Raw genomic sequence first — 27688 nt, 5'->3', positions numbered from 1 at the left:
TGTTATTGTGTCCTAACTAACCTAAAGTTAGTCCTAATCTGTAAAAACGGAACAAAACAAAACCAGGTGTGTGCACACATTTTAAGAAAGGTCATCTCAAGGAAATGAAAGATTTCTATAACAACCATTTTCTTATTTTGAGTAGTATGTATTTTCATATATTACTTGTGTAATTTTAAACAACTAGCTTGTTTTGTTTTCCCTGAAGAGATAAACTAGTGGTCACAGATGTCAGCCTTTTGTTTTGTTTCTGGTTAACCATGGCTCCATTTTCTAGTATTTGTTACATTTTACAGCCTTATTCATATATTTATATATACTTTTACTTTTCTGGGCAACTTGGAGTTTAAAAGGCACACTTCTGGACAAACAGAACAGTCCTCCTTCATACCCTATGGTTTTTATTGTGTATTTAAAAAAAAAATCAAATCCTCAGAATAGTAGAAAATAGTAAAATTAGCATCAGATACACATATTACACAGATTTAATCATTTTTAACATTTTTCCATAGTTGCTTTCTCTGATTTGGTAAACTATTTTACATTAAAAATACAGGTAGTCACTGACTTAGAATGGAGTTCTGTTCCGACGTCTCTGTTGTACTGTTGGTTCTGACATAAGTCACATATCTCTTTTTCTAGTTTTCATTTTTATTGTCTTTTACTATCATTATCTTTATAAATCCTATCTTTGAACATCTGAGAATAACATCAGCAAACTACACACTGCAACACTGTATGTACGTAGTACATTAAGATACAAAAAACAGACTGTTCTAAGTGCAGTTTGTCTATCTCGAATTCATCTCATAGTTCCCGACTTTAAGATAGGGTTCCATTCCAGTGACTCTGCCATACGTCAGTTCTGACATGTGTAATGCCTCTTTTTTTTTTTTTTTAATCAGTATTTTTAAAAATCTGATCTTTGTCTTTGAGGGTTGGAAACATGACATATAAATGTACAGATAACGTTGTATGTAGTGCATGTTACTAAAAATAATATGTACCAATAAAAGAAACAAAAAAAACCCACAGTGGTAAATGCCGTTTGTCTTAATACCTGGTAAGTTCGGGACTACCTGTACATAATTTCATAATTGTAAATGTTTTAGTGTGTAGCTCTAAAATAGAAGAAAAATTTCCTACACTGTCCAAATATTATCATACTAACAAAAAACCCAACCCATTGCCATTGAGTCGGTAACGGTAATTTCCCTTAATGTTTCTAAGTTCCAGTCCATGTTCACGTTTCCCTAAAATTAATGTCTCTTGTTTTTTGTAGTTTTCTCCAGCCAGGATGCCATTGAGAACCACACACTGCAGTGCGTTGTTATCTCCTAGAGTTAAAGTCTAGCCCAAAACTTGGGCATTTAAGGAGAAACTGGGCTAGAGGCGTCAGGGCCTACACTCACCTACCTTTTCTAACCTAAGGAAGCCAGAAACTAATTAAGGGCACACAAGGACAAGGAAGCCAAACACTTCAAAAAGCTTGTCCCGCGGGAGCAGAGGCTCACGGGAAATGTAGTCTTCAACTCGCCTGGCTCGCCGCACAGCACTCTGGGAACGGGACTTCTGGGTTTCTTCTGCGCATGTGCAGACCCGGATCCGCCGCCTCATGCCACGTTGCCTGACTTGAACCGGAGGGGATCTCTAAGCCTTCCGGTCTGCGCGGAACCCCAGGTTATACGGTTGGGGAGAGAGCGCTGGTGACCTGCTGGTACTGGTAAACCTGTGTCTGCGGGACGGGGAGAGATGGTCACGGGAACCCCCAGGCGGCTCACCCCTCTTCCCGAGCCCTTTGGGCTCCGGAGGCGCTGGTGGGACCGAGGCCGTCAGGAGAAGGTGCTTGGTGCGGCCGGGCGTGCAGGACGGTGTGCCTGCCCAGCCTGCAGCCGCATTGGAGAAAGGCCAATGCCGGTGTCGGGAGGGGCTTGTGCGTTTATAAGGCCGACTGCGAATGTGCCTTAAACCGGGAGCAGTGAATATGCGGGGTCTGGGAGTTTTGAGACCAGAAGTAAACAAAAAACAAACCAGTTGCGATGGAGTGGACTCCGAATTGATGGCAACCCCATGTGTGTCAGAGTAGAACCGTGCTCCACAGGGTTTTCAGCGGCAAACTTTTCAGAAGTGGATTGCGAAGGCTTTCTTTCGAGGTACCTCTGGGTGGGCTGAACCTCCAATATTTTGGTTATAAGCCAAGTGGTTAACTGAGCCAGAAAAAAAAAAGAAAAATCTTTTTTTTTTTTTTTTTCTGGAGACCAGGTAAATTCCAGCTCTGTCACCTGTAAGCAAGGGCTAGATAGTAACCTGGGTAAGAGGCCACTCGTTTGCAAATGAGGATATTAATTGTAACTGCTGCTATTCTGAGAAATAAATTGACATGATAAAACATTTTGTCAAGTGCCTGCAGTAATCGCCATGTAAATGTAAGCGTTATCGACTAAGAGACACTTTGTTCCTTTCAGTTGGTATCTCATTTAATCCTCACAGCAATCCTATTTGTTATAAACCTGCCATTAAAAAAAAAAGTTCCAGAGGGTAAAATTATATATCACAGGTCACAAAAGAATGGGTGAGGGAACTAGAATGGAAATACCGTTTTGCTTCACTTCCAGTCTCCTGCTGTTCTTAATAGTCTACCTGTTTAAACCCCAGAGTTGCCACTTTCAGAGCACTAGCAGAGTGTCCTGGCCCAAATCCTCAGAGATATGATTGTCAAGGGAATATGGACAGAATCTCACCATGTGGTAAATATATTCTGGGATTTTGGGGGTTTCTCCAGAGCCGCGAGATCAGATTGAGGCTCTTGAATCTTCCTGCACTGTCCAGGCTCTCTCTGTCCTCAAAGGCATGTTCTGATACACTAGTGCAGTGCTGTCTGATTGAAAGGTCATGTAAAACACCAATGTAATTTATCAGCTTTTGATGTGTGGTTAGTTGCAGTTGAGTCAGCTCTGACTCATGGTGACCTTATGTATAACAGAATGAAATGTTGACCTGTCCTGTGCCATGTTTATGACCGCTGGAATGTTTGAGTCCGTTTTTTTGTGGCTATTGTGTTACTCTCACGAAGGGTTTCCCTTGTCTTCGCTGACCCTCTTTTTAACTAAACATGTCGTCCTTTTCTAGTGATTGTTCTTTCCTAATGACCAAAGTAAGCAAGTGGAAGTTTTGCCATCCTTGTTTCTAAGGAGAAGTCTGATTGTACTTCTTCTGACTGATAGGTTTGTTCTTCTGGCAGTCCACGGTCACAGTATAGTCAATATTTTTCACCACCGGAAAGTGGGTGAAGTTAATTTTACTGATGTATTTTATTTAAGTCAGTACATCTAAAATATTATTTCAGCTTGTGGCCCTAGCTACATTTTAGGGGCTCAGTAGTTTCATGTGGCTGAGGGCTACATTACTGAATGGCACAGTTCGACTGAATTCCAAAAGAGTCACGTTCAGGGTCTTAAACGAAGATTTCAAATAAGATGAATTTGTTTCCCGGGTCCAAGTCACAGCCCCTGTGGAACAAAGCAGCTCTTTTATGGGGAGCCCCAGGGACAGAGCTCCCACCGGGTAGAATACCCTTTTGACATAGAATCCTCATGAAAGCTACAGAGCAGAGATAGAAGAACCCAGGAAGGAGCAGGTCCTGATTTGGTTCACCAGAAGACATTCTGTTTTTACTCTAAATTTTATTTAATTGTGTTGTTGTTATTAAAAATATTCACAGCAAAACATATATCAGTTGAACAATTTCTACATGTACAATTCAGTGACACTGATTATATTCTCTGAGCTGTACAACCATTCTCACCCTCCTTTTCTGAGTTGTTCCTTCCTTGTTAACATAAACTCACTGCCCCTCAAGGTTCCTATCTAATCTTTTGAGTTGCTGGTTTCGATTTGGTCCCATAAAGATAGTTCTTAAGAGAGCATAATGTTGAAGGAAGACCTTTTTTGCTCCTTAAGCTACACTCTTTAAGGTGACTTCAGGGTATAACTTTGGTTTAAGGTTTAAAGATTATCTCAGAGCAGTAGTTTCTTGGGTTCATCTACCCTCTGTGGCTCCAGAAAGTCTAGCATATATGAGAATTTGAAATTTTGTGCAGCACTTTCCCCCTTTTAATCAGGTTCTTCTACAGAATCTTTGATCAAAATGTAGAGTAATGGTAGCTGGACACCATCCAGTTCTTCTCGTCTCATGGCAAAGGAGGCAGTTGTTCATGGAGGCAATTAGCCACACCTTCCATATGCTCCTCCTAGTCCTGACTCCCCGCTTCCTGTGTTGCGCAGGTGAATAGAGACCAATTGTTGTGCCTTGGATGGCTGCTTGCAAGCTTTTAAGACCCCAGGCACTATGCAGTGAACTTGGAGGTAAAAGAGAAGCACGAAACATTAGGCCAATTAACTGGAACGTCCCATGAAACCCCATAGCCGTAAACCTCCAAACCAAGGAACCAACTCTCGTGAGGTATTTGGTTGTACATAAGCAGCCTCAGCAGCTACCCTTTTTTTGTCATTGTTGTAAATATAGCTATCACACAACTTTTGCCAATTCAACTTTTTGCAGGTATACAACTTGTTGATAGCAAGTGTGATAATCAGCTGTGCAGCCCTACCCTTCTTAATCAATGCAGTATTTCCATCACCGTTAACCCCTCTTTTCCTCCTCCCTTCCACCCCAGGAAACCACTAATAAACTTTGGTCCCTATACATTTGCCTTTCCTTGTCTTTGTATGTAAGTGAGGTCATGCGATATTTGTCCTTTTGTGATTGGTTTATTTCACTCAGCATAATGTCTTGAAACTGCCATCCATACTGTAGATGTATCAAGACTTCAATACCCCTACTGACTGAGTAGTGTTCCATTGTACGTATGTACCACATTTCATTTATCGGTTCATCTGTTGCTGGGCATTTAGGTTGTTTCCACCTTTTGGCTATTGTGAATAGCGCTGTAGTGAACAATTCTGTACAAGTCTCTTTTTGAGTCTCTACTTTCAGATCTTTTGGGTATGTAGCTAGGAGTGGAAGTGCTGGGTCATATGGTAGCTCTATTCTTAGTTTTTGGGGGGAACCGCCACTTTGTTTTCCACAGCAGCTGTACCATTTTGCATTGCCGCCATCAATGGATAAGGGTTCCAGTTTCCCCACGCAGAAGCCATTCTTGATCCCCTTGCATAGTATGAGTCTGACTTGATGATGTTACTACATTCAGAAACCAGCACAGATTGTGTGGTAGTGGACACTGGACCAACTTGCAGAAGGTTGACCTGAGGTTAAGAGGGATGGGTGACTGTCAAGCAACACAGGAAAAGCCACTTCACTGGAGAGGTGGTAAGGGCATGATCTCCAGGGAAGGCAGAATCCGCCAGAGATGATGAAATCCTAAGCAGCCCCCATTGTCTTCCTTCTCTCTTTGGCTTCTGAGCTGCTCTCATACCACGTCCATCACCATATGTGGCATTTGGAGAGATCCTGGTGCTCCCTCTTTTCTGAGTATATAGAAGGATAAAATGATAGCACTGGAAGAGTTTCCTATGTTGGAAGCTGAGAAATATTGGGCTTCAGATGAATGACCTATAGAGCTCCCCAGGGCAGAGTTAGGAACAAAGCATAGTGCTTTTTGCTGACACAGGTGAATTTCCCAAGTATCTTATCGAAAGGTTGTTTTGAGGAAACTGCAACCAATTTAGAACAAAAAGGTAAAAAAATACAGTCAGTACATAAAGTACCTCATCTATATTTCAGAGTTTCTGTTTTGTGGCTTCTGTAACTCAAGGTGTAAAGACAAACTTAATAGGAACTTGATGAACAGTCCGGCCTGAGTAGTTTTTCAACATTAGTTTTAATGAAGGTAGGGGGTTTCATCTTCAGTGTACCCAAATTTGTTTAACCTACCCTCTGTTTTTTTTTTTTTTCTTTAATTGGAAGGGTATTTAAGTTGCTAATACATCAGTAGAAAACAGTTTACCTTTGCCCGTGGAAAATGCCAGGTTAAGTCCACATGATCATGTCAGAGATCCATGTGTTCTGGTGGTGCTACTTCTGTGTGGTACTTTTAGCCCCTGCTCAAGAGTTAACGGGAAATCCTCCCATAGGAAGGCTTTTCCTCCCGCTGCTGTGATGAGATCCTCAAGCTGTCAGTGTAGCAGCTGTAAGACAGATCAGGTCTCTCCTGACCCCATTCCTCTTTCCTTCCTAGCTGAAGCTTCACAGTTTTCTACCCTCTTCTAGGAGAGCAGAAAATGAGTGTATCTCAGGTGAGTTTTCAATAAACCTCTTGTTTTACAAGGGCGATTATAAGGGATTATGGGTGGGTCTACCATTAATATGGAAAAGTGGAACTAGAAATGGCTCAGAACCGCTCAGAGAAAATATAGAAATACAGATCAATGGGAAGGCAAAGTTGGCACGTAGGCAGATGCAGTTCCTCTGATATTAACAGATTTACCAAACTGGAGCTGCAGATTTACTTTCGAGATTGTTTTTTGATATTTTAATATGTATGGTCTCTCAAATGATCTTTCGTACGTTTACTTCCTCCTCCTGTATGTGCCCAAGGAGCTGTCTAATTGCCTCCAGTGTCTTCAGTTACCACCTGAATTACTAATGACCCTTAAATGATTGTCTTCATCCTATTTTTCCCATCTGTACTCTTGAAATCATGTGTTTACTAGTTCAGGGACAGTCTCAGCTTTGTGTTGCAAAGGTAGCAACACAAGGAGATCTGTCTTACTAAAACTTCTAGCACAGTTTTGTCTTTTGTTTCCCAAATATCATTTTAGGGCACCTGCATTTAACCAGTGTAGCTGCACAGGAAAGTAGTTATCAAATCTGTCCATGCTTCTGCCATGTGAATTGGTCCCTACTCTTATGTATGTTGCTCTTATTTCAGTGTAGGTGATGTTCTCTTACACCGGTCTTTTTGATTCCAACTGCCTGTTCAGCTAACTCTTCTAGAGATCGAGAAGATCTGTACATCTTTATATGTTTATTTATCTATAAATCTGATCAGGTGTAATACTTCGGGTGTTTATCTGTATGTCTTTCTTGGCTTCCATTATAGAAGTAATCTCCAAGAAGGATGTGAGCATCGTAGGGAATGCCAAGAAATATATTGGGATGTGGGAAAGATCGTAGGAAAACTATTTACATTTAATTTTTGATCTTAAGGAAATCTATAATTCATAAATATATATAAATAAATTATGGCATGTTAAAGGCATCTTTAAATAATTGAGTAACTCCAAAATTTAAGAAAAAATTAGGGGTATAATAAGAAAAAAAAAAACCCATTGCCATCGAGTTGATTCTGACTCATAGCAATCCTGCAGGAAAGAGTAGAACTGTCCTATAGGGTTTCCAAGGAGCAGCTAGTAGATTCAGGCTGTTGACCTTTTGGTTAGCAGCCAAGCTCTTAACCAGTGTGCCACCAGGGCTCCAGGGCCATAGTAGGCATCCTTTATAACATTTTGTTTTAAACTTTCAGCAGTAAACATGATACAAGTTTCCAAAAGCATTTTCCATGTCACCTGATTCTGGACTCCTCAGATTGATCAGAGATGTGCTGTTACAGGCTTCAGTGTCATTCAAGGACGTGGCTGTGGAGCTGACCCAGGAGGAGTGGCAGCACATGGGCCCCGCTCAGAGGACCCTGTACAGAGACGTGATGCTGGAGAACTACAGCCACCTCGTCTCAGTGGGTGAGCAGACCTCACCATGTGACTCCATCTAGAATGCATTTCCTTTTTTTTAAGTTGTTAAAACACTTGAACCACTTTATAGAGGTTAATGTTGTTCGGGCTTTTGATTAAGAGGTCTAAGGTCATTGAAATCTTTAGAGCAACAGAAGCAATGATTCTGTTGTTACCTTCCCATTGAAAACTTCAAGCCAGTACCTTTATTGTGCTGCTTCTGCTGCTATATCTTTCTCCACCTGCAAAACCCAAAATCTCCATGGATCTGGTCTCTCTCTCTCTCTATATATATACCCTCAGTTGTTCCTTGTTTACAGGGTATTGCCTTACCAAACCCGAGGTGATCTTTCAGTTGGAGCAGGGAGAAGACCCCTGGTCCTCAGAGGAAAAATTTCCAAACCAGAGCCACCCAGGTGAGTTTCTGGGCGTAGCAGAAGGAAACATGGGGTGGTTAGACCTTAGGGGGGAACAACATTGAAAAGTTCTTATTTTTTTTTTAACAGCTTTATTAATAGAATTCTCATACTGTACAATTCATCCATTTGAAGTGTATAATTCAGTGGTTTTTAGTATATTCACAGATGTGTGCAACCATCAGCACAGTCAATTTTAGAATATTTTCATTACCTCAAAAAGAAACCCTATATCCTTTAGCTATTACCGCCCACCCATCTTAGTCCCCCATTACCCCCAGCCTTAACTCTGTAGATTTACCTATTCTGGAAATACGTAAAAATATGAAATATAAATGGAATCATATGATATGTGATCTTTTATGACTGGCTTCTTTCACGTAGCATACTGTTCACAAGGTTCATCTTGTAGCATGTTCTTCATTCCTTTTTATGGCCAAATAATATTCTATTACATGGATATATACATTTGTTTATCATTTATCCATTCATCAGTTGATAGACATGTGGCATTTCACCTTTTGGCTATTGTGAATAACGCTGTTGGAATTGACTTGACGGCGACAGGTTTGGTTTTTGTTTTTTTTTTTAATACATTCATGTGCAAGTTTTTGTATGGATATGTGTTTTCGTTTCTGTTGAGTGTATACCTACAAGTGAAATTGCTGGGTCACGTAACTCTGTTTATCCATTTGAGGAACTGCCAGACCATTTTTCAAGCTAGCTGTACCAGTTTACGGTTGAACCTGTGAGAGCTGGTTATCAGTGGAACTGCCTTGTTTTTCAAGTTTTCTGCCTGTGACAGGGTGCAGTCTTACCACTTTTGTATCACTTGGTTTAGTGGAAAATATTTGCGTTTTCTTTCTCTGACAGGTTAGTGCCTTACACAGATTCTGGCTTTCTCAGGCTTGACTGTGCATTCTTACTAGCAGCGTATCAGTGTTCTGATTTCTCCATGTCCTTGCCAGTACTTGTTATTGTCTGACTCTTCGACTCATCGTTGTGGTTTTGATTTCCCTGATGACAACACTGAACATCATCTCATGTGCCTTTCGGCCTTTGCCTAAACTAATAGACATTTCCAGGAATTTCAAAAAGTTAATAATTTTCAGTATAATTCCTAGAACAAAATAGTGAAGTCGTTTTAGTTATTGGAAGTTAAAACATACTTACTGAAATTTTTTTTTTTTTTGTGGAGCCCTATAAACAGACAGCATAACTGTATTAGTTTCCTAGGACTGCCGTAACAGAGCCACAAACTGGGTGCCTTAAAACAACAGAAATTGATTCTGCCATAATTCTGGAAACTAGAAGTCTGAAGTTGAGGTGTGGGCGGGCCATACTCTCTCTGAGTGCCCTAGGGGAGGAATCCTTCCTTCCCTCATTCAGCCTTAGGTGGCTCCAGGTGGTCCTTGGCTCACAGATGCGTCACTCCAGCCTCTGTCTCCGCTGGCTCATGTGTTCTTCCCTATGTGTTTCTCTGTGTCTCTTCTCCACGCCAGTCAGATTAGGTTAGGGCCCACCTACTCCAGTGTGACCTCATGTGAATTTCACTAATTACATCTGCAAAGACCCTGTTTTCAAGCAAGGTCACATTCTTAGGTATGGACAGTTAGGACTTCAACATATGTTTTTGGGGGACATAGTTCAACCCATAACAGTAACATAAAGATTGACATAATTTTGATCAAACGTCTGCCAATCACTAACTGTAAATAATTGCATTGATTGTTAAAAAAGATAGACCTAACTAAATAACCTAGAAAAATTGTAGTAAAAGAATGGTAAAGTTATGTCAAAAATAAAACAGTTTAGGGTTTCCTGTTTTATTAATCAGGTTTGAATTTAGGCAATGAATATGCTAAATGACGATACTGTAGTTAAAGAGCGCTATTTAAAGTAAGCATATAAGCCTTTTGAATGACCTCATCAAATAACCTGATGTCAGTGTTCCTTAAACAAAGAATACCTCAACTCTAAGAAGTTAAAATATATTAGAATTAAAAAGTTGTACTACATCTCATCTGATTAAATAGTAATAAATAGTACCAAAAACTGATTGCCTTCGAGTTGATTCTGACTTATAGCGACCCTATAAGACAGAGTAGAACTGCCCCACAGGGTTTCCAGCAGGGCTGTAAATCTTTACGGAAGCAGATTGCCACATCTTTCTCCTGAAATAATAGGTACACTTGACATTAAATAAGGCCTATTGATAATATAAATGACATTTATATTAACTTGAACCATACATTTGTGCATGTATATGTTTAAAGCAAAGAACAAGAGTTTCAGGTTCCCATGAAATAACTGTGAGATCATGAAAGCATACTAGTCTCAGAAGAAAACTCTAATAAATCTTGGAAATCAATTATCATAAAAAATATTCCAAACTTAGTTTGATAAATCTAGCAATCAGTGATAAACAAGAAAGTCCCCATGGAAATGTGAAAAAAATTGTCTTTTAGACAATGTATGAGAAACAAAATCAAATCCAGAATTGCACAATATTTAGAACATAATGTAACTGTGTATTAGAAATCTTAGGATATAGCTAGATTAATGGACACAGGTAAATTTGTAGTCTCTTGTTTATATTGATGAACTAAGCAAGAGCAAGACCAAAAATATAGTCAGTAAAACAGAAAAATTTAATAAAAATTAGAAATTAACGTACTAGAAAATAGAAATGGTAGACTATTTCTTAGAATAAAAAGCAATAAAATGGATGAAACTTTAACCAACCCTAATGAAGACAAAAGAGAGGAAGCATCTATTTAAAAGAAGATGGGGATATATTAGTATAGATTTAATGTAATACCAAAAAAATCTCTCATTCATAGACAACAATTTGGGAAGACTTGTTCTACTGGATATCAAGGCTTCATGTAAAGCTCTAAGTAATCAAATAATATGGTGCTGAAATAGATCAATGAAACAGAATAAAGTGTTTGAGGAAGAATGTTCTCTTTATAGACAATTGGCTTTTGATTGACAGAGTACTGCAGAACCGTGGGTAAAGGAACCTGACCTATCCATATGGGCCAAAACAAAAAATCTTTTTCAGTGGCTTAAAGAACTAATTATTAAAGCTACATTGGAAATATTCTAGAAGATGATACAGGAAAATAGGTTCATGACTCTGCTTAGGGAAGTTTTTAATAAGATTTAAAAAGCACTAAACAGGGACAAAAAAAAAAAAAAAACAAATTCGTTGCCATCAAGTTGATTCTGGCTCATAGTGACCGTATAGGACAGCATAGAACTGCCCCATACATTTTCCAAGGAGTGCCTGTCGGATTCGAACTGCCATTTTGGTTAGCAGCCATAGTTCTTAACCATTACGCCACCAGGACAAGATGAAGTAAGTGCGCTTCTCTCTCTTCTTTCCAGGCTACAGATAAATATGTATTTTCACATACATGTATGTATATGTATGTGCATATGTATGTATATATGTACCAAACCAAAACCCATTGCTGTCGAGTTGATTCTTACTCATAGGAACCCCACTGGACAAAGCAGAACTGCCCCGTAGGCTTTCTAAGGCTGTAATCTTTACGGAAGCAGACCGCCACATCTTTCTCCCATGGAGTGGCCGGTGGGTTCAAACTACTGACTTGAATCCAAGCCCTTAACCACTGCACCACCAGGGCTCCTAACTTAAAAAACAACTTACATACATGTGTATAACAAACTTAGAATTCTGAAAGGTAGAAAAAGAAGGCAGACGAGTTAGGGACTTGGGACCTGAGGAAGTACAGAGTGGCCTGTGTCAAGGTAGAACTTGATTTCCCACCCCTACCTGCTGCCGTGAAGTCGATTCCAACTTAGAGCGACCCTATAGGACAGAGTAGAGCTGCCCTGTGGGGTTTGGTCGGCAGCTGAGCTGTTGAGCACTGCACCACCAGAGCTCCCAGCCCCATCTAGTATTAATGCAGCAGCCTTTGTCTCCAGGTCCTGGGGAGTCAGCAGAAGTTATGTGGAGAACCAGGACTTCCTTCTCCACTTGACGGTAGTGACGCGTCTGTTGATAACGATTTCAGGGAAATCGTGCTAAACCTGAACATGAATTATGATAAAGTCCAGTTTATTGATTTTCTGTTATAGATTATGCTTTTGGTGTCCTGTCTAGAAACTTCCAAACACAAGGTAACACAGATTGATTCATTTATTTTTTTTTAGAAGTTTTATAGTTTCATGTCTTAAACTTAGTTTTTTTGGTAATTTTCATAGAAACTATGAGGTGTATTCAAGTTCTTTTTTTTTGTAAAAGAAAGTCCAATAATTCCAGCATCATTTATTTAAAAGACTGTATTTTCCCCATTGAATAGCATTTACACCTTTGTCCAAAAGTGGTTGACTGTATTTGTGTGAGTTTATTTCTGGCCTTTCTGTTCTTTTTTTTGGTCTACATGTCCCTTCTTCTTCAAATACTACATTGTCTCAATTACTGTAGATTTATATTAAATCATGAAATCAGGTAGCATGAATCCTTCAGTTTTCTTCTGTATGAGCTTCGTGATATTTACGAAAAAACATGCAGTCATTTCATTTGGGATTACCTTGAATCTATAACTTAAATTGGAAGAATTGACATCTCAGCAGAATAGAATCATCCACTCCATAAAAACAATATGCCTCTCCATTTATTTAGGATTTCTTTGACTTTTTTCACCAGTGTTTTGTAGTTTTCAGCATCTGAATGCTAAGTTTTTGTCTGCTTTTTCTTGTTTGTTTTGTTTGTCTAATTTCAAATTTGATTTGATCACTGTTGGCGCATAGCTGTGGCCGGGGTGGCTCAGTGGTTAAGCATTTGGCTGCTAACCCAAAGGTCCGCAGTTCAAATCCACCAGCCAGTCGCTCCTTGAAAACCTTATGGGGCAGTTCTACTCGGTTCCATAGGGTCGCTCTGAGTTGGAATCGACTTAATGGCAACTGGTTTGATTTGGTTTTTTTTGGTACGTAGCTATATGATTTGCTTTTGTAGGTTGACCTTGCATTCTACCTTTGCTGGAAGCACTAATTCAGAGAGGTTTATTGTAGATATTTTTGGAGACTTTCTGTATAGACTTCACATCTTTCATTTTTATCCTTGCCTTATTTCAATGACTGCAACTTCTAGTATGATCTTGAGTAGAAGTGATGAGAGAGGAGGCCCTTCTCTTTTTCCAGATCTTAGGAGAAGAGTATTCAGTCTCAAACCCTTAAGTACAATGCTAGCTGTAGGTTTTTTTTTGTAGAGGCCCTTTATTAAGTTAAAGGATTTTGAAAAATTTTGTCAAATATTTTATGCATCAATTGATGTGATTATGTGGTTTTAATTCTTTATACTGTTAATATGATATGTTACATTGATTTTTTAGTGGTGCAAGACTTTTGCAGTCCTCACATGAACCTCACTTGCTCATAATGTATTTTTTTAATATGTACATATTGCTGTATTCTTTTTGCTTTTTTTTTCTTAGGACTTTTGTGTGTATCATAGGGGATACTGGTCTGTAGTTTTCTTTTCTAGAATTTTCTTTGTCTCATTTTGTTTTGAAGGTAATGCAGGTCTCATAAAATTATTTGGGACATGTTCCCTCATCTTGCGGTTTCTGGAAGGGATTATGTAGAATAGGTGTTATTTTTTCTTTATATCTTCAGTGGAATTCACTAATGAAACCATCTGGGCGTGGAGCTGTTTTTTCAGAATGTTTTGACTACATATTTAGTGTTTTAATATAGCTGTGTATTCAGGTTATCTATTTTGTCTTGAGTAGTTTTATTATTTTTTTGAAGTCTATTGTGCCGGTAGTTATGTTCCAGCTTGCATTGCTAATACTGGTAATTTGTGTTTTCTTTTTTTTTCCTCTGTTGGTTTTAATCATTTAAAATTTTTATTTTCAGAGAACTCAGCTTTGGTTTGATTGATTTTTCTCTCTGTAGTTTCCTGTTTTCAGTTGCATTGTTTTCTGCTATAATTTTATTATCTCCTCCTTTCTGCCTGCTTTGGATTTAATATACTCTCTTTGTCAAGGTTCTTTTTTTTTAATATATACATTTCATGGTGGTTAAGGTGAAAGTTTACACAGCAAATTCAGTTCCCATTTAACAATTTCTAAACAGTTATTCAGTGATATTGGTTACATTTTTCACACTATGTCATTATTCTCATTAATTCCATTCTGGTTGTACCATTTTCAGTATTCTAGTTTCCTGCCACCTTACCTTCTCGTCTTCATTTTAGAGTAACTTTGACCATTACTCACAGGTGATATTCTTTATTTTATGAGCCAATCTGTGTTTTAGCTAAAAGGGGACCTCAAGGGGTAATTTCAGTTTAAGGTTTAAAGCATTACCTCAGGGTGATAGTCTCAGGGAGTCCTCTAGTCTCAAACAGTTCCATAAGAGTGGACTTACTAAGAATTTGAATTCTGTTCCACATTTCTTTCCCGTTCTGTAGGATCCATCTGTTGTGGCCCTGATCAGAACTGTCAGTAATGGTAGCCAAGCGCCATCTAATTTTTTTGGTCTCAGGGTAGATGAGGCCATGGTTAGTGTAGACTATGAGTCTTGAAGACTACTTTCTTCTCTGAGTCTTTGGCTTCCATCTTTCTCTTGTTCCAGATGAGTAGAGACAAATAGTTGCATCTTAGAAGGCTGCTCGCAAGCTTTTAAGATCCCAGACACTACTCAGTACGTTGAGATGTAGAACTTATACTTTACGAACAATATTATGCCAAATTCGTGAATTGTTCCATAAGACTATGGTCCTAAACCTTCAAACCTAGAAAAGCAATCTTGTAAGGTATTTGGTTATATCTAAAAAGTATCTTTACCTGTGTCCCCTGGGTGGTTTATTATGTATATGTACATACATGCATGTACACACATACCTATATGTACAAATGCCTTTAGGTACTTCTGTCTGTGCATACATACATAGGTACCCACATATTCATATACTTGTATGCCTGTATACATATTTGTGTAACCACACACACATTTTGTCATTGGCATTGTTGCAAAATTATGTTTATGATATCCTTTACCAAAGACATTTTTCTCTTGTGCATTTCTTAGTGACATTGTTTACTTTGATCAAGCATGTACACTTTACCCATGTTTGATACTACCTTTCCCATCACCAAAAATAACAAGTGCCTACTGTCTCAATAGTGCTTCTCCCTTGCCTCCCCCCACCATTCCTGGTAACCACTAAAGAGCTTTGATCTCTGTGTATATATCTATTCTTGTCTTATAAAAGTGAGATCATATAATACTTGTCCTTTTGTAATTGAATTATTTCATTCAGCATAGTGTCCTACAGATTCATCCACATTATGTTTATTCTTTATATGGTCATGTACTGTTTGATTGTGTTACATATACATTGTGTTTATCCATTCATCGTGAATGGGCACTTAGGTTGTTTCCATCTTTTTGCTGTTGTGAGTAGTGCTGTGATGAGCATAGGTATGCATATGTCTATTCATGTCACTGCTATTAGACCACTAGGGTATACCTAGGAATGGGATTGCTGGATCATAAGGTATTCCCATTTCTAGCTTTTTGAGGAAACCCAGTGCCGTCAAGTCGATTCCGACTCATAGCAACCCTATGAGGAAGCACTGTATAATTTTCCATAGTGGTTATATGTCAGGGTTCTTAAAGTAGATGCTTAGATAACTGATTGGATTCCTTTCTTGTTTTCTGATATAAATGTTTTAGGTTATACATTTATCTCTAAGCACTGCTTTAGTGTCTTCCCTCAAATTTCTATGTATCTATTTTTTCTTCATTTTCACTTCAAAATATCTTTCATTTTCTGTGGCACTTCCTCTTTGACCCATGGAAGTTTGTTGACTTCCAGATATTTTTTAATTCTCCAGATAACCCTGTGTTACAGATTTCTAGTATAATTTGGCTGTGGCTTAAGCTCATACTTAGTATGATTTCTGTCCTTTTGTATTTGTGAAGGTTTGTCTTAGAGCCCAGAATGTGGCCTGTCTAGATGGATGTTTCATGTGCACTTGGGAAGAATGTGAAATCTACTGTTGTTGAATGAATTGAGTCCTTGAGTTTGGGAATTTTGATAATCACCAGTGCTAGCTGTAATATTAGGCCTACCATGTATTCTTGCCTCTCCTCAGAGGTCTGTGCTGTTTTTTTTCTTCTTACTTTCTTTCCACTAACTGCTGTGAGTTGCCATTATTGCCCTATAGTAACAGATTTTGTTCTTGCCCTTGCAGATAAAGACTTTTGTTCCCAAATATAGAGAGATATGGTTCCCGGCGAAATTTTGTAAGTGCTGCTGTTACCATCCCCAGCATGTCCTATGAATGAAATATCCTCAGAATTCTTCATGGTCTTTTATGTGAGCTCTTGGTTTGACTCACGGAGGGAAATTTTGTGGTAGTGTGCAGACCTCTTATCTGCTGCCTGTAGGGGCTTTGTACTCTCATATAGTTCCACCCTTGGCTGTTAACAATTCATTAATATGTTTAGTTGTCTCTTCTTTCCAGCTTATATTGCATTTGTAGCATCTGTCCTATGTAAACAAATACTCAGGCCCTGTCTTGCCTGGCAGGCATCTGTCTCCATATTTTTGGTTACTTGGTTACCCTGCAACCTCAGTTTTCTATTGAGTTCATGAAAAGTTTTTGATAATGCAGTTTTCCAGCTTTGTTCTTGTAAGGTTAAAAGAAATGTTATTTCTAGCTCTTTACATACCTGAGCTTAAACCAAAAGGGAAGTGGTCATTTTAGAACTAAAAAAATATCTGAAATGAACAATTTATTGAATGGGTTTAAGAATTGATTGAACATAGTGGAACACAAAAATATTAAGCTGGAATAGTGGACTACCAGAAACATAGCAAGAAGAAGGCAAGGAAAAATAATTACATAATTTTTAGTGGGTCATGGTACAAAAAATTTCTGTTATATATCATTGAAATCCCCAGTGGAAAGAAAAAAGAAAGGTCGGAAACAATATTCAAAGAGATAATCCCCAAGGATTTTACAAAATTTAGAAAAGACATCAAACTGGAGATTCCAGAAGTTCTGCAAAACCCATAAGGGACAAAGAAAACACACATCAGCACATTAAAAGTAAAACTGCTGAAACCAACGTCAGAGGTAAAATGTTGAAAGCAGCCCATGAGAAAAGACACCTTAGAACACCTTGCAAAAATAAATCTGACAACTGACATCTCAGTAGAAACATTCAAAGTCAGAAGAGAATGGAATGATAAAGTTTTATAGTACTGAAGAAAAATAATTGCTAGCAAAATTATCCTTCACAACTAAAACTGAAATTAAATTATTTGGGATGGTAAAAAATGAAATGAGTTCATTAGCAACAGTCCTGAACTAAAAGGAAAACTTAAGAGAGTTCTTCAAGCAGAAGGAAAATATCCATGATAGCAATATAAAAATACAGAAGGAATAAAGATAATAGGGAATGAAGCACACAGGAAAGGGTAAAATTGTGGGTAAAAATAACTTAATATTTATCCTGCAAAACAATAATTTTGAAGTCTTAAGAACTTTAAAATACACGCATAAGCAAAGTACATGAGAACACAAAATGCAGTTTAGAAGTAGAGTTAAAAGACTCCAAGACACTATGAGTAAAAGGGAAAGTAATAAAAGTAATAGTTTACTGTAATTCAGTGATTTATGACTTACTCTCTTGAATGTCCAATGAAAAGTTAATAAAAGAATACCCAACTAAAAATTACCAGCCAGAAAAATTTAAATTGGAAAAGAAGTTTGACTATTTTAAAAGTTGCAAGAAAGGAAGAAAAAAGAACATGAAACAGTGTAATTGGAAAATGAATAATAGGATGGTGGACATAAACCTAAATATATTAATTGCAATATATATAAACGGACTACGTAAGTAAAGGAATAAAATGCAAGGAATGGACGAGTACTAAATAGGTCTACCTTGTGCCACCTTTTTGGTGCCAAGTGGGAATGGACACTTAATCCCCTCCTGGACACCCCTGATACCAGGTGTGATGGGGAACAAAATGCTGACAAACCTAACCTCTCATCATTACATTGACGCTAGGTGGGGTTTGAGGCTCAGCCCCTCACTGGGTCTTACTAACACTGGTTGTGTGAGTGGGAGAACTGGAATGCTGACTAGACAGCCTTGCACCATTTTGTTCAGTCTTGTTGCTGCCAAGTGTGGTGGAGGATCAGCTCCAGACTGGCCCTGCTGCTTCCAATACCTAGTTGTGGTAATTGGAGCATCACCTGCTTCTTCTAAGTGGAGGATGGAAGATTAGCTCCATTCTTGGTGTTGCCAATACCACTGAGCAGAAGAATCATAACACCACTACCTGCTTTTGTTAGGCAGAGGAGAGTGGGGAAAAAGGGGATGGGGGTCGAAGATTTAATTCCTTGTACAGCCCCACTAGAACCCCAAGGAGGGGTATTCCATTTTTGTTTGGCTCAAATGCTGCTGTATCAGAGTACCACAAACTGGATGGCTTAGAACAACAGAAATGTATTCTCCCTCAGATGTGGAAGTCTGAAATCAAGGTGTTGGCAAGATTGGTTCCTTATGGAGGCTCTGAGGAAAAATCTGTTTCATGCTTCTTGTTAGCTTCTGGTGGTTGCTGGCATCCTTAGCACTCCCTGGCTTGTAGCTACGTCACTCCAGTCTCTGCCTTTGCCTTCTCACGGCTGTCTCCTGTGTGTCTCCGTGTTACTTATAAAGACACCAGTGACTGGATGTACAGCCTATTGTAATCCTGTATGACTCCATCTTAACTTACGTATTACTTCTGCAAAGACCCTATTTCCGAATAAGGTCACATTCACAGTTATCTGGGGATAGGACTTGAAGATGTCCTTGTGCAGGACAAAATTCATCCCATTACATTTGGGTACATTCCCTCAGTGGTACAAAAGGTTAACATGCTCGGCTGCTAACAGAAAGGTTGGAGGTTCAAGTCCACTCACAGGTGCCTTGGAAGAAAGGCCTGGCAATGTAGTTCTGCAAACTCAGCCTTTGAAAACCACATGAGCATAGCTTTACTCTGACACGTAATGGGTTGTCATGAGTTGGAGCTGACTCGACGGCAACTGGTTGGTTGGTTGGTGTTGTCAGAAAGGTTTTTTGTTGCATTAGCTGCCCCCCCCCACCCCAACGCCCCTTTCCTGGACCTTTGGCTAGAAGGACAAGTCTCTTCATGGAGTTCTGTCTGTGCCCCTTCTTGGCCCAAAATTACAGATTTTTCCAGTGCCTAGTCTAGGGTCCATGTGAAGGAGAATGAAAGGCCTAAGAATTTTCTGCACTGTCATTGCTCAAGTCTTGAAGGCTATCCTTTTTTTATATTTTAGTATATTTTTGTGGAGCCCTGGTGGTATAGTGGTTAAGACCAAGAGATCAACTGCTCCTTGGAAACCCTGTGGGGCCACTCTGTCCCGTAGGGTCACTATGATTCAGAATCAACTCGAGGCAATAGGTTTTTGTATGTTTCATTTTTTTACTTGTAAGAGGGAGAACTTGGGAGGAATGGGCTACTTCATATTGGCCAGCACTGAGAGTAATACCTGTTTTTATACAACATGGATGAAGAAAAGAGAGAGAGAGAGTGTGTGTGTGTGTGTGTGTGTGTTTACATATGAATTATTTAACCTTTGGAAACATGACCAGAAACCATAGAATAAAACACATAATTAATATGTCTGTAAACCTCTCTCCATAAGAAATGTTAAGATTCACAAGATGTTTTCGATTTTTCTTATTTTAGGGTATTGCAAGGTTAATGTCCCCATTAAGGAGAATCATCAAAAAAAAAAGAAACATCAGGGGCAATTAATCTTCATCAGTGACAAAACATTGAATAAAGAAGGACAGAAAGTTTTACAAAAACCATTTAATTTCAACATAGCTCCACTTTTTTCAGGAAAAATACCCTGTAAAGGTGAGTCATGTAGAATGAGTTTGCCAGTTGTTTCTGAATTAATTATTAGTGATAGAAACTATTCCAGAAACAAGACCGATTATGTGAATATATGTGAAAACTGGCAGTTTGATATTAAGCATAAGAGAACCAATAATCGAGAAAAATCTTCCGAGTAGAAAGAAAATATGATAGCCCTCAATTTATAAGACAGACCAGCGTCAGGAATTTCAAACTTCTGAACAATCTTTTCAGTGTAATCAGTTTGGAAAAGGTTTCCACGGTAAGATTGTTTGTTCACCTGCGTGTTCTCACACAGGAGAGAAATCCTGTAGATATGATGAATTTCAGAAAAACTATGATAAGCCACCTCTATTTAACCACATGAGAACTGGCACAAGGGAGAAATTCTCTGATCTTAATGAATGTAGAAAATCCTTTGAGAAAACAACCATTGTGGAATATAATAAAGTTCACATGGCTGTGACACCCTCTGAATGTAATGAAAGTAGAAATGATTTCAGCAGGAAGTCACACCTCACTCAGACTCAGAGAACTGTCACAGGACAGAGTGCCTTTGAAAAAAATAAATGTGAAGAAAATTTTAGGCAGAGATCAGCCCTTATAAAAAAATTTTTTTTTTTTTTTAATAAGGACTTATAATACCTCAGAAATCACAGATTGAGGATAAATGCTGTAAATATAATGAATGTACAAGTGCTGTCTACCAGAAACTAGACCCACCACTACATCAGGGAAATCATACAGAAGAGAACTCCTGCAAATGTGGTGAATATGGGAAATCGTTTTGTCAGAACACAGCCCTCGATGTATATCAGCAAAGTGACACAGGAGAGAAGTCGTTTAAATGTAATGAAAGCAGGAAATCCTTCTACCAGGAAGTACACCTCATTCAGGAGCAGAGAACCCACTCAGGGGAGAAACCTTATGAATGTGAGAAATCCCTTTGGTCAGAGTCACACCCTGCTCAACATCCTGGAATTCATGTGGTGAAGCTCAATAAATGGAGTGAAGGCGGGAGAAATTTCTGTCGGAAGTCAGACCTCAGTGAACATCTGAGAATGCACACAAAGGAAAAACATGATTTATACAGTGAATGTGGGAAATCTTATAAGAAGTCAGCTCTCAAGATACACCATAGAATGCACACAGAGATGAAACTCTATCAAGGTAGAGAATGTGGGAAAATATTTGCCAAGACATCACATTTCAGAGAATATCAGAGAGTTCACACAGGGAAAAAACCCTATGAATGTGATAAATGTGGGAAAACTTTCTCTGAAAAGACACACCTCATTCTACATCAGAGAGTTCATACAGGGGAGAAACCCTATGAATGTAATGAATGTGGGAAAACATTCGCTGATAATTCAACCCTCAGAGCACATCAGAAAATTCACACAGGAGAAAAACCTTATGAATGTAATGAATGTGGCAAATCCTTCTCTCACAAGACACAGCTCATTGCACATCACAGAGTTCATACAGGAAAGAAACCCTATCAATGTAATGAATGTGCAAAAACATTTGCTGATTATTCAACACTCAGAGCACATCATAGAATTCACACAGGGGAGAGACCCTATGAATGTAACGAATGTGGGAAAGCTTTTGCCCAAAATTCAACTCTCAGGGTACACCAGAGAATTCACACAGGAGAGAAACCCTATAATTGTAATGTCTGTGGGAGATATTTTGCCCATAGTTCAGCCCTCAGAGTACATAAGAGGATTCACACAGGTGAGAAACCATATGAATGTAATGACTGTGAGAAAACTTTTTCCCATAATTCAGCCCTCAGAGCACATCAGAAAATGCACACCGGGGAGAAACTCTATCAGTGTAATAAATGTGGGAAAACTTTTTCCCAGAAGACACACCTCAATACCCATTATAGAATTCACACAGGGGAGAAACCCTACGAATGTAATGAATGTGGGAAAACTTTCTCTCAGAAATCATACCTCAGTGGACATGAGAGAATTCATACAGGGGAAAAACACTATGAATGTAGTGAATGTGGGAAAACTTTTGTCTATAAGGCAACCCTCATAGTGCATCAAAGGATTCACACAGGTGAGAAACCCTATGGATGTAATGAGTGTGGGAGAACTTTCTCTCAAAGGACACACCTCTGTGCACATCAGAGAATTCACACAGGAGAAAAACCTTATGGATGTAATGAATGTGGGAAAACCTTCGCTGACAATTCAGCCCTCAGAGCACATCAGAGAACTCACACAGGGGAGAAACCTTATGAATGCAGTGAATGTGGGAAAACTTTCTCAAAGACATCACACCTTACAGCACATCTGAGAATTCGCACAGGGGAGAAACCCTATAAATGTAATGAATGTGGGAAAACTTTCTCCCAGAAGTCATACATTAGTGCACATCAGAGAATTCATACAGGGGAAAAACCGTATGAATGTAATATATGTGGAAAACCTTTTGGCCATAATTCAGCCCTCAGAGTACATCAGAGAATTCACACAGGAGTGAAATCCTATGCATGTAATCAGTGTGGGAAAACTTTTTCCCAGAAGTCAAACCTTGGTGCGCACCTGAGAATTCACACAGGGGAGAAACCCTATGAATGTAATGAATGTGGGAAAGCTTTTGCCCAAAATTCAACTCTCAGAGTACACCAGAAAATTCACACAGGAGAAAAACCGTATGAATGTAGTGAATGTGGGAAAACTTTTGTCCAGAAGGCGGCTCTTAGAATACATCACACCAGAATTCACACCAGAGAGCAAAAGCTTACATGTCATGAACTTGGGGAAGGTCTTATGAAGGAAGTTCTTCCTTATTAGATAACTCACACAGTGGAGAAATCCATGTTACATAGACTGGGAAATAGTCCCTTTAACCATTTTTCTTTCCATTAGACAAATAACTTGTCTTAATTTCCCAATTCGTTCTTCACTGAAGTCAGGCTGGTCATGAAATGTGAATACTACTTGTGTATATTACGCTCCACACTGGCCCTTAAAAAATTACCTCACATTCATACTGGCCTCTATTAAACTGTAATGGGGATGATTTCTCCCACAAACATGGGTGTGTGTATTTAACATGATGGGGCAAAAGGCAAAAGAAGCTAAAGCCTCTTAGCTGGGTAGAACAGAATTCTCTACTTCTAGACCTTCACCAGGTGGCTCCCCCATTCCCCCCACCCCCAGGAAGATTTAAGCTTGTATTCTGTCAAGATCTTACAAGTTTTAGTCTCTTCGTCAGATGTTCAAACCTTAGTCAACTCTGATAAAGTAGGATGAAACTCTCTGAGTATAATGAACGTGTGAAGATTTGTGAGAACTGAACCAGTCATAGTATATCAGAAACTCCACACAGAGAAGTCAACATCCTGAAAGATAAGAAGCCTTTGTTGAAAATCGGAAATCTTAGGGGAAAACAAGAAAGCCTTATTTACCATAAAGTGAATCCCATTGAACATCACATAACTAAGATTATTCTAAAATCTTATAAATATTTTGAATATATGTCATTTTAAATATCGGAAGTTTGTTTTACGTCAGATAAGTTTTTCTGAGGAAGTGTATCAGTTTCAGAATTGTAGATAAAATGTTCACTTGAAACTGGTATACCCAAACTCATGTTTGGTTTGTAATATTATAAAGTTTTATAGAAAATGTATAAGGAAAAGTTTATAGGCAAGCTCACTGAGGAATGTGCAGTTTTTAAATGGAGGAATAGCTTGAGTTCTGTGTTTCTGAACTGTGTCTGAGCTGTGTTGTGCCTCTCTCTGAGTCCATATGCAGATGATTCATTACTACTGGTGAGTTCTAGTAAGAAGCAGCAGTTAGTCCTGCTCTGGATCTGCCCACTTCTCTCTCTTGAATGACTCTTTATGTAACTTCTTTTGGCTTTTCTTACCTTGATGCTGTTAGATTTTGGCCAGCCTGCTATGTGTGAATATTAATCTGCCTCTGTTGTTGTACAGAGGTAGAGATCCATATATTTCTCAGTAACCTTATACATGTTTATCTGTGTGGTGGATGTTCATTCTCACGTATTTTTTGACCTCCATTTTATCCCAGTCTGCTGGTTCATGTTGAACTGAGTCACTGTAAAACGAGGCATCTCCCCAGCCCCCTAGTGGGCATATGGCCTCAGCATCCCATCTACGATCTCCAGCATCATGATGCCAGCTCACACTGTGCAGTGTGGTATTTTTACCCTGTTAGGACAGCTGGTTTTGGAATGGCAAGGAAAAGAGTTACTTCATGCCAGAAACAGAGCACTGATACTGAAAGCAGACTATACTTTTGGGAAAACAGTATAGTGCAGTATAGCCTTAGCCAAGAAAACATTTGGCCACTTTGTTCTCATTTCAGGGTACTAGATGCAGTCAGCTCAGAGAACAAAGTAAGCAAAATCCTTATTTAAACCCCTGAACTATTAATAATAATTTTTTTTCAACTCTGAGCTTGTTGATTTCTGCATGCTTTATCTGCCCTGTGCTTACAGGGCAAACGTCTACCCTGAACCCTGGAAGGAAAGGCACATTACAGACATATCACCAAGGTCTTCTTACCTAGAAGAGAGATTACTTGAGCCATAAGCTGGTAGAAACACTTCAATGGTAATCTTGATTAATTACTGGAAGCTGAATGTGAACTAGTTTAAGAGAGAGGAACTTCGGGGGAGTATATCTATAGCGAGGCCCCCACGCTTTAATATGCTTTATTTCCAGGAACCCCACGAGGGCTTGACTGTGGAGAGCTGACACGGATCTCCTTTTGGCTCTGATAGGAAGAGGCAAAGAGTAATCATTGTGAAATACACCCAGAGTTTTCTCCTTAGCAAAGGCCTACTGTTGAGGAAAAAGATTGCCAAAGCCTTTCGCTAGCTAGGAGAAGGGGATTCTTCCCACTCCAGCCCCCCTTCAGCCTTCCTATATCACCTAAGGGGGAGAAAAATATAGTTAACAGGGTGAAGGTTTCATAGAAAGAGATAGTGAATGCTACAGCCCGTGAAGTTAATAATGGAAAAAGGGGGAAAAGGTGTTTCCCTGGAGAAGGGTCAGGGACACTTGGAAAGTCAGTCTGAGACACAGGTAAACTATTAGACTGAGATTTAATTGGTAGATTAGGGAGCACTCTTCTTCTCCCACACCTTAACCACTATACCAACAGGAATTCTATATAATGCCCGAGAATTTTACCCATAAGATAACAGACTGTCTCTGATTAGTAGTAATTAGGGAAGCCCAATGTCAAGAAGAGACAAAGATAGGGACACTAGAAGAATTTGAAGCCCCTGATATCTATAGTTACAACAAAACATACCTCCCAACTCATAGCCATAAATCTTCACACTACAGGCCTATGTACCTCAGTTCCTGTTACCTGATACAACATGTCTGGCCTTCAGCAAAACATTACAAAACATGCCAAAGGCAAGAAAAATAGTTTGAAGAGACAAAGCAATCATTAGAAGCAGACACAGGTATGACACAGATGTTGGAATTATCAGAGAATTAAAAGTAATTTTTTTTTTTTATGGTTAATATGTTAAGGATGCTACTGGAAAAAACAGATGGCATGCAAGACCAGGTGGGTAATATAAACAGAAAGATGGAAACTAAGAAAGAAAGGAAATACTGCAAATAAAAAATACAGCAATAGAAATGAACACCTTTAATGAGCCTATCAGTACACTTGAGACTGCCAAAGGAAGAATCATTGAAGTTGAATACAGGCCAATACCATGTTTTTATGAAGATAATGTGCGCCTTCTACATTTGTTTGCCGACTACTACCCACCACGAGGTATTTTTGTAAGTGTGCTATGCTAATTTTTTTACAGCAGCATGTAAAAAATTAGCATAGCAGCACTGTCTTAGTTGTCTAATGCTGCTATAACAGAAATACCACAGGTGAATGGCTTTAAGAAAGCAAAATTTATTCTCTCACAGTCTGCTAGGCTACAAGTCCAAATTTCAGGGCATCAGCTCCAGGGGAAGGCTTTCTCTGTTGGCTCTGGAGGGAAGTTCCTTCTCGTCAGTCTTCCCCTGGAGTAGGAGCTTCTCTGTGCAGGAACCCTGAGTCTAAAGTACGTGCTCTGCTCCCAGTGCTTCTTTTTTGGTGGTATAAGATCCCCACTCTATGCTTGTTTCCCTTTCTGTTTGATCCTTGAGAGAGAAAAGTTGGTGCAGACCACACCCCAGGGAAACCCCCTTTACATTGGGTCAGGAATATGACCTGGGTAAGGGGGTCACAGATGCACCCTAATCCTCTTTAACCACAGAGTATGATCTGTAACACATAGGAAAATCACAAAACGGAAGACAGCCACACATGGCCTAGCCAAGTTGACACACTTTGGGGGGACACGATTCAATCTATTACAGGCACTTGTGGAAATATCTCACAGGGGAAGGGAGCGCTTGGCAAACAAATGTAGAAGGCACGTATCATTTGCTTTAAAATACTGTAAAAGTTTCTGAAACTAAAATGACAACAGAAAAAAAACAAACTCTATGTACTAAAACGAACAGTATCAAAAGGTGTAATATACACATAATTGGAATACTAGGAAGAGAACAAGAATAAAACGGAAGAAAGATTTGAAGTAATGGCTGAGGACATTTTTAAATTAATGACAGACACCAAATCAATGATACAAGAGTCTCGGGGACATGAAGCAGGATAAATGCCAAATAAAACCAAATCTAGGCATATATTCGAACTGCAGAAACCCAATGACAGAAAATCTTCAAAGAAGCTAAAGGAAAAACACACCTTCCCTATAGAGGAAAAAGGATAAGAATTACAGCCAACTTCTTGTCAGGAATCATGCAAGCAAGAAGAGAGCGGAGTGAAATTAGGTGTTGAAAGACAAAAACCACGAAACCTTAAATTCTCTATCCCCCCCCCCAAAAAAAATCTTTTAAAGTAAAGGAGAAATAAAGACTTTATTTGACAAATAAACCTGAAAGAATTCATTATGTATAGACTTGTTTTGAGTAAATGTTAAAAGAAGTTCTTTAGGCAAAAAGAACATGGTAAAGGTCAGAAACATGTATCTAAGTAAAGAAAGTGTAAGAAGGAATAAATGAAGGTAAAATAAAATGCTTTACTTTTCTTAATCTAAGAGATAACTGATTAAACCAATAATAGTAACAATGTATTGGGTAATTGTAGCATAGAAGTGAAGTGAATTACAGCAGCGTCACAAGGAATGGGATGGAAGACTTAGACATCCTCTGTTGTAAGGTACCAGCACTACACGTAAGGTGATACAGTGTTATTTGAAGGCGGATTTACATTTGTTAGAAATGTATATTGTGAAATATGGGGTAATGATTTAAAATTTCCATGAATATAATTAGTGTGCTTAAACAAATAAAAATGAATCATAAAAAGATCAGTTAAAACCAAAGAAGGCAGAAAATGAATGGGAAATGAAGAACAAATGCAATGAGTAGAAAAGAGCTACAAACATGGCAGACACCTCTCTGTATAAATCATCACTTTATATGTGAACGGTCTAAAAAATGATACTGTAACTGTGTTGCACACACAGAATGCCTCAAAGTTCTAAGCAACAACAAGATGCTAGAATGAGGATTCCACCCAGTGGCAATGGCCACTGTAAGGGTGCTGTGTCCATCTAATCTGATCAA

General features: G+C 38.9%; 1 protein-coding gene across 8 annotated transcripts; it reads left to right on the top strand.

Moving 5' to 3' along the window:
- Nucleotides 1-1630: 1630 nt before the first annotated feature.
- LOC126082356 (zinc finger protein 658B-like) lies at nt 1631-27013 on the top strand. 8 transcript variants are annotated; one of them, XM_049894863.1, is made up of 6 exons: nt 1631-1717; nt 6198-6255; nt 7572-7698; nt 8010-8105; nt 19864-20037; nt 20671-27013. In XM_049894863.1, exons 2-6 carry the CDS (start codon nt 6241-6243, stop codon nt 22851-22853), a joined length of 2595 nt encoding a protein of 864 aa, XP_049750820.1. In that variant the 5' UTR covers nt 1631-1717; nt 6198-6240; the 3' UTR covers nt 22854-27013. The 8 variants fall into 8 exon arrangements, with proteins under 8 accessions (XP_049750820.1, XP_049750822.1, XP_049750823.1 ...); XM_049894865.1 differs by having other exon boundaries at nt 1656-1680; XM_049894864.1 differs by lacking the exon at nt 1631-1717 and adding an exon at nt 1724-2153.
- Nucleotides 27014-27688: the final 675 nt, after the last annotated feature.

This window comes from Elephas maximus, chromosome 9 (genome assembly GCF_024166365.1).
Source record: "Elephas maximus indicus isolate mEleMax1 chromosome 9, mEleMax1 primary haplotype, whole genome shotgun sequence".
Taxonomy (NCBI): Eukaryota; Metazoa; Chordata; class Mammalia; order Proboscidea; family Elephantidae; genus Elephas; species Elephas maximus.
Note: the sequence above shows the minus strand (reverse complement) of the source record. Positions and strands in the feature narration are given on the sequence as shown.

Bases quoted from the DNA above. Each gene is read 5' to 3' on its own strand.
- LOC126082356 (XM_049894860.1), top strand. From the start codon at position 7,521: ATGTCACCTGATTCTGGACTCCTCAGATTGATCAGAGATGTGCTGTTA. The intron at 7,699-8,009 runs GTGAGCAGACCT...CCTTGTTTACAG, and splicing joins CAGCCACCTCGTCTCAGTGG to GGTATTGCCTTACCAAACCC. The intron at 8,106-19,863 runs GTGAGTTTCTGG...TTCTTATTTTAG, and splicing joins TCCAAACCAGAGCCACCCAG to GGTATTGCAAGGTTAATGTC.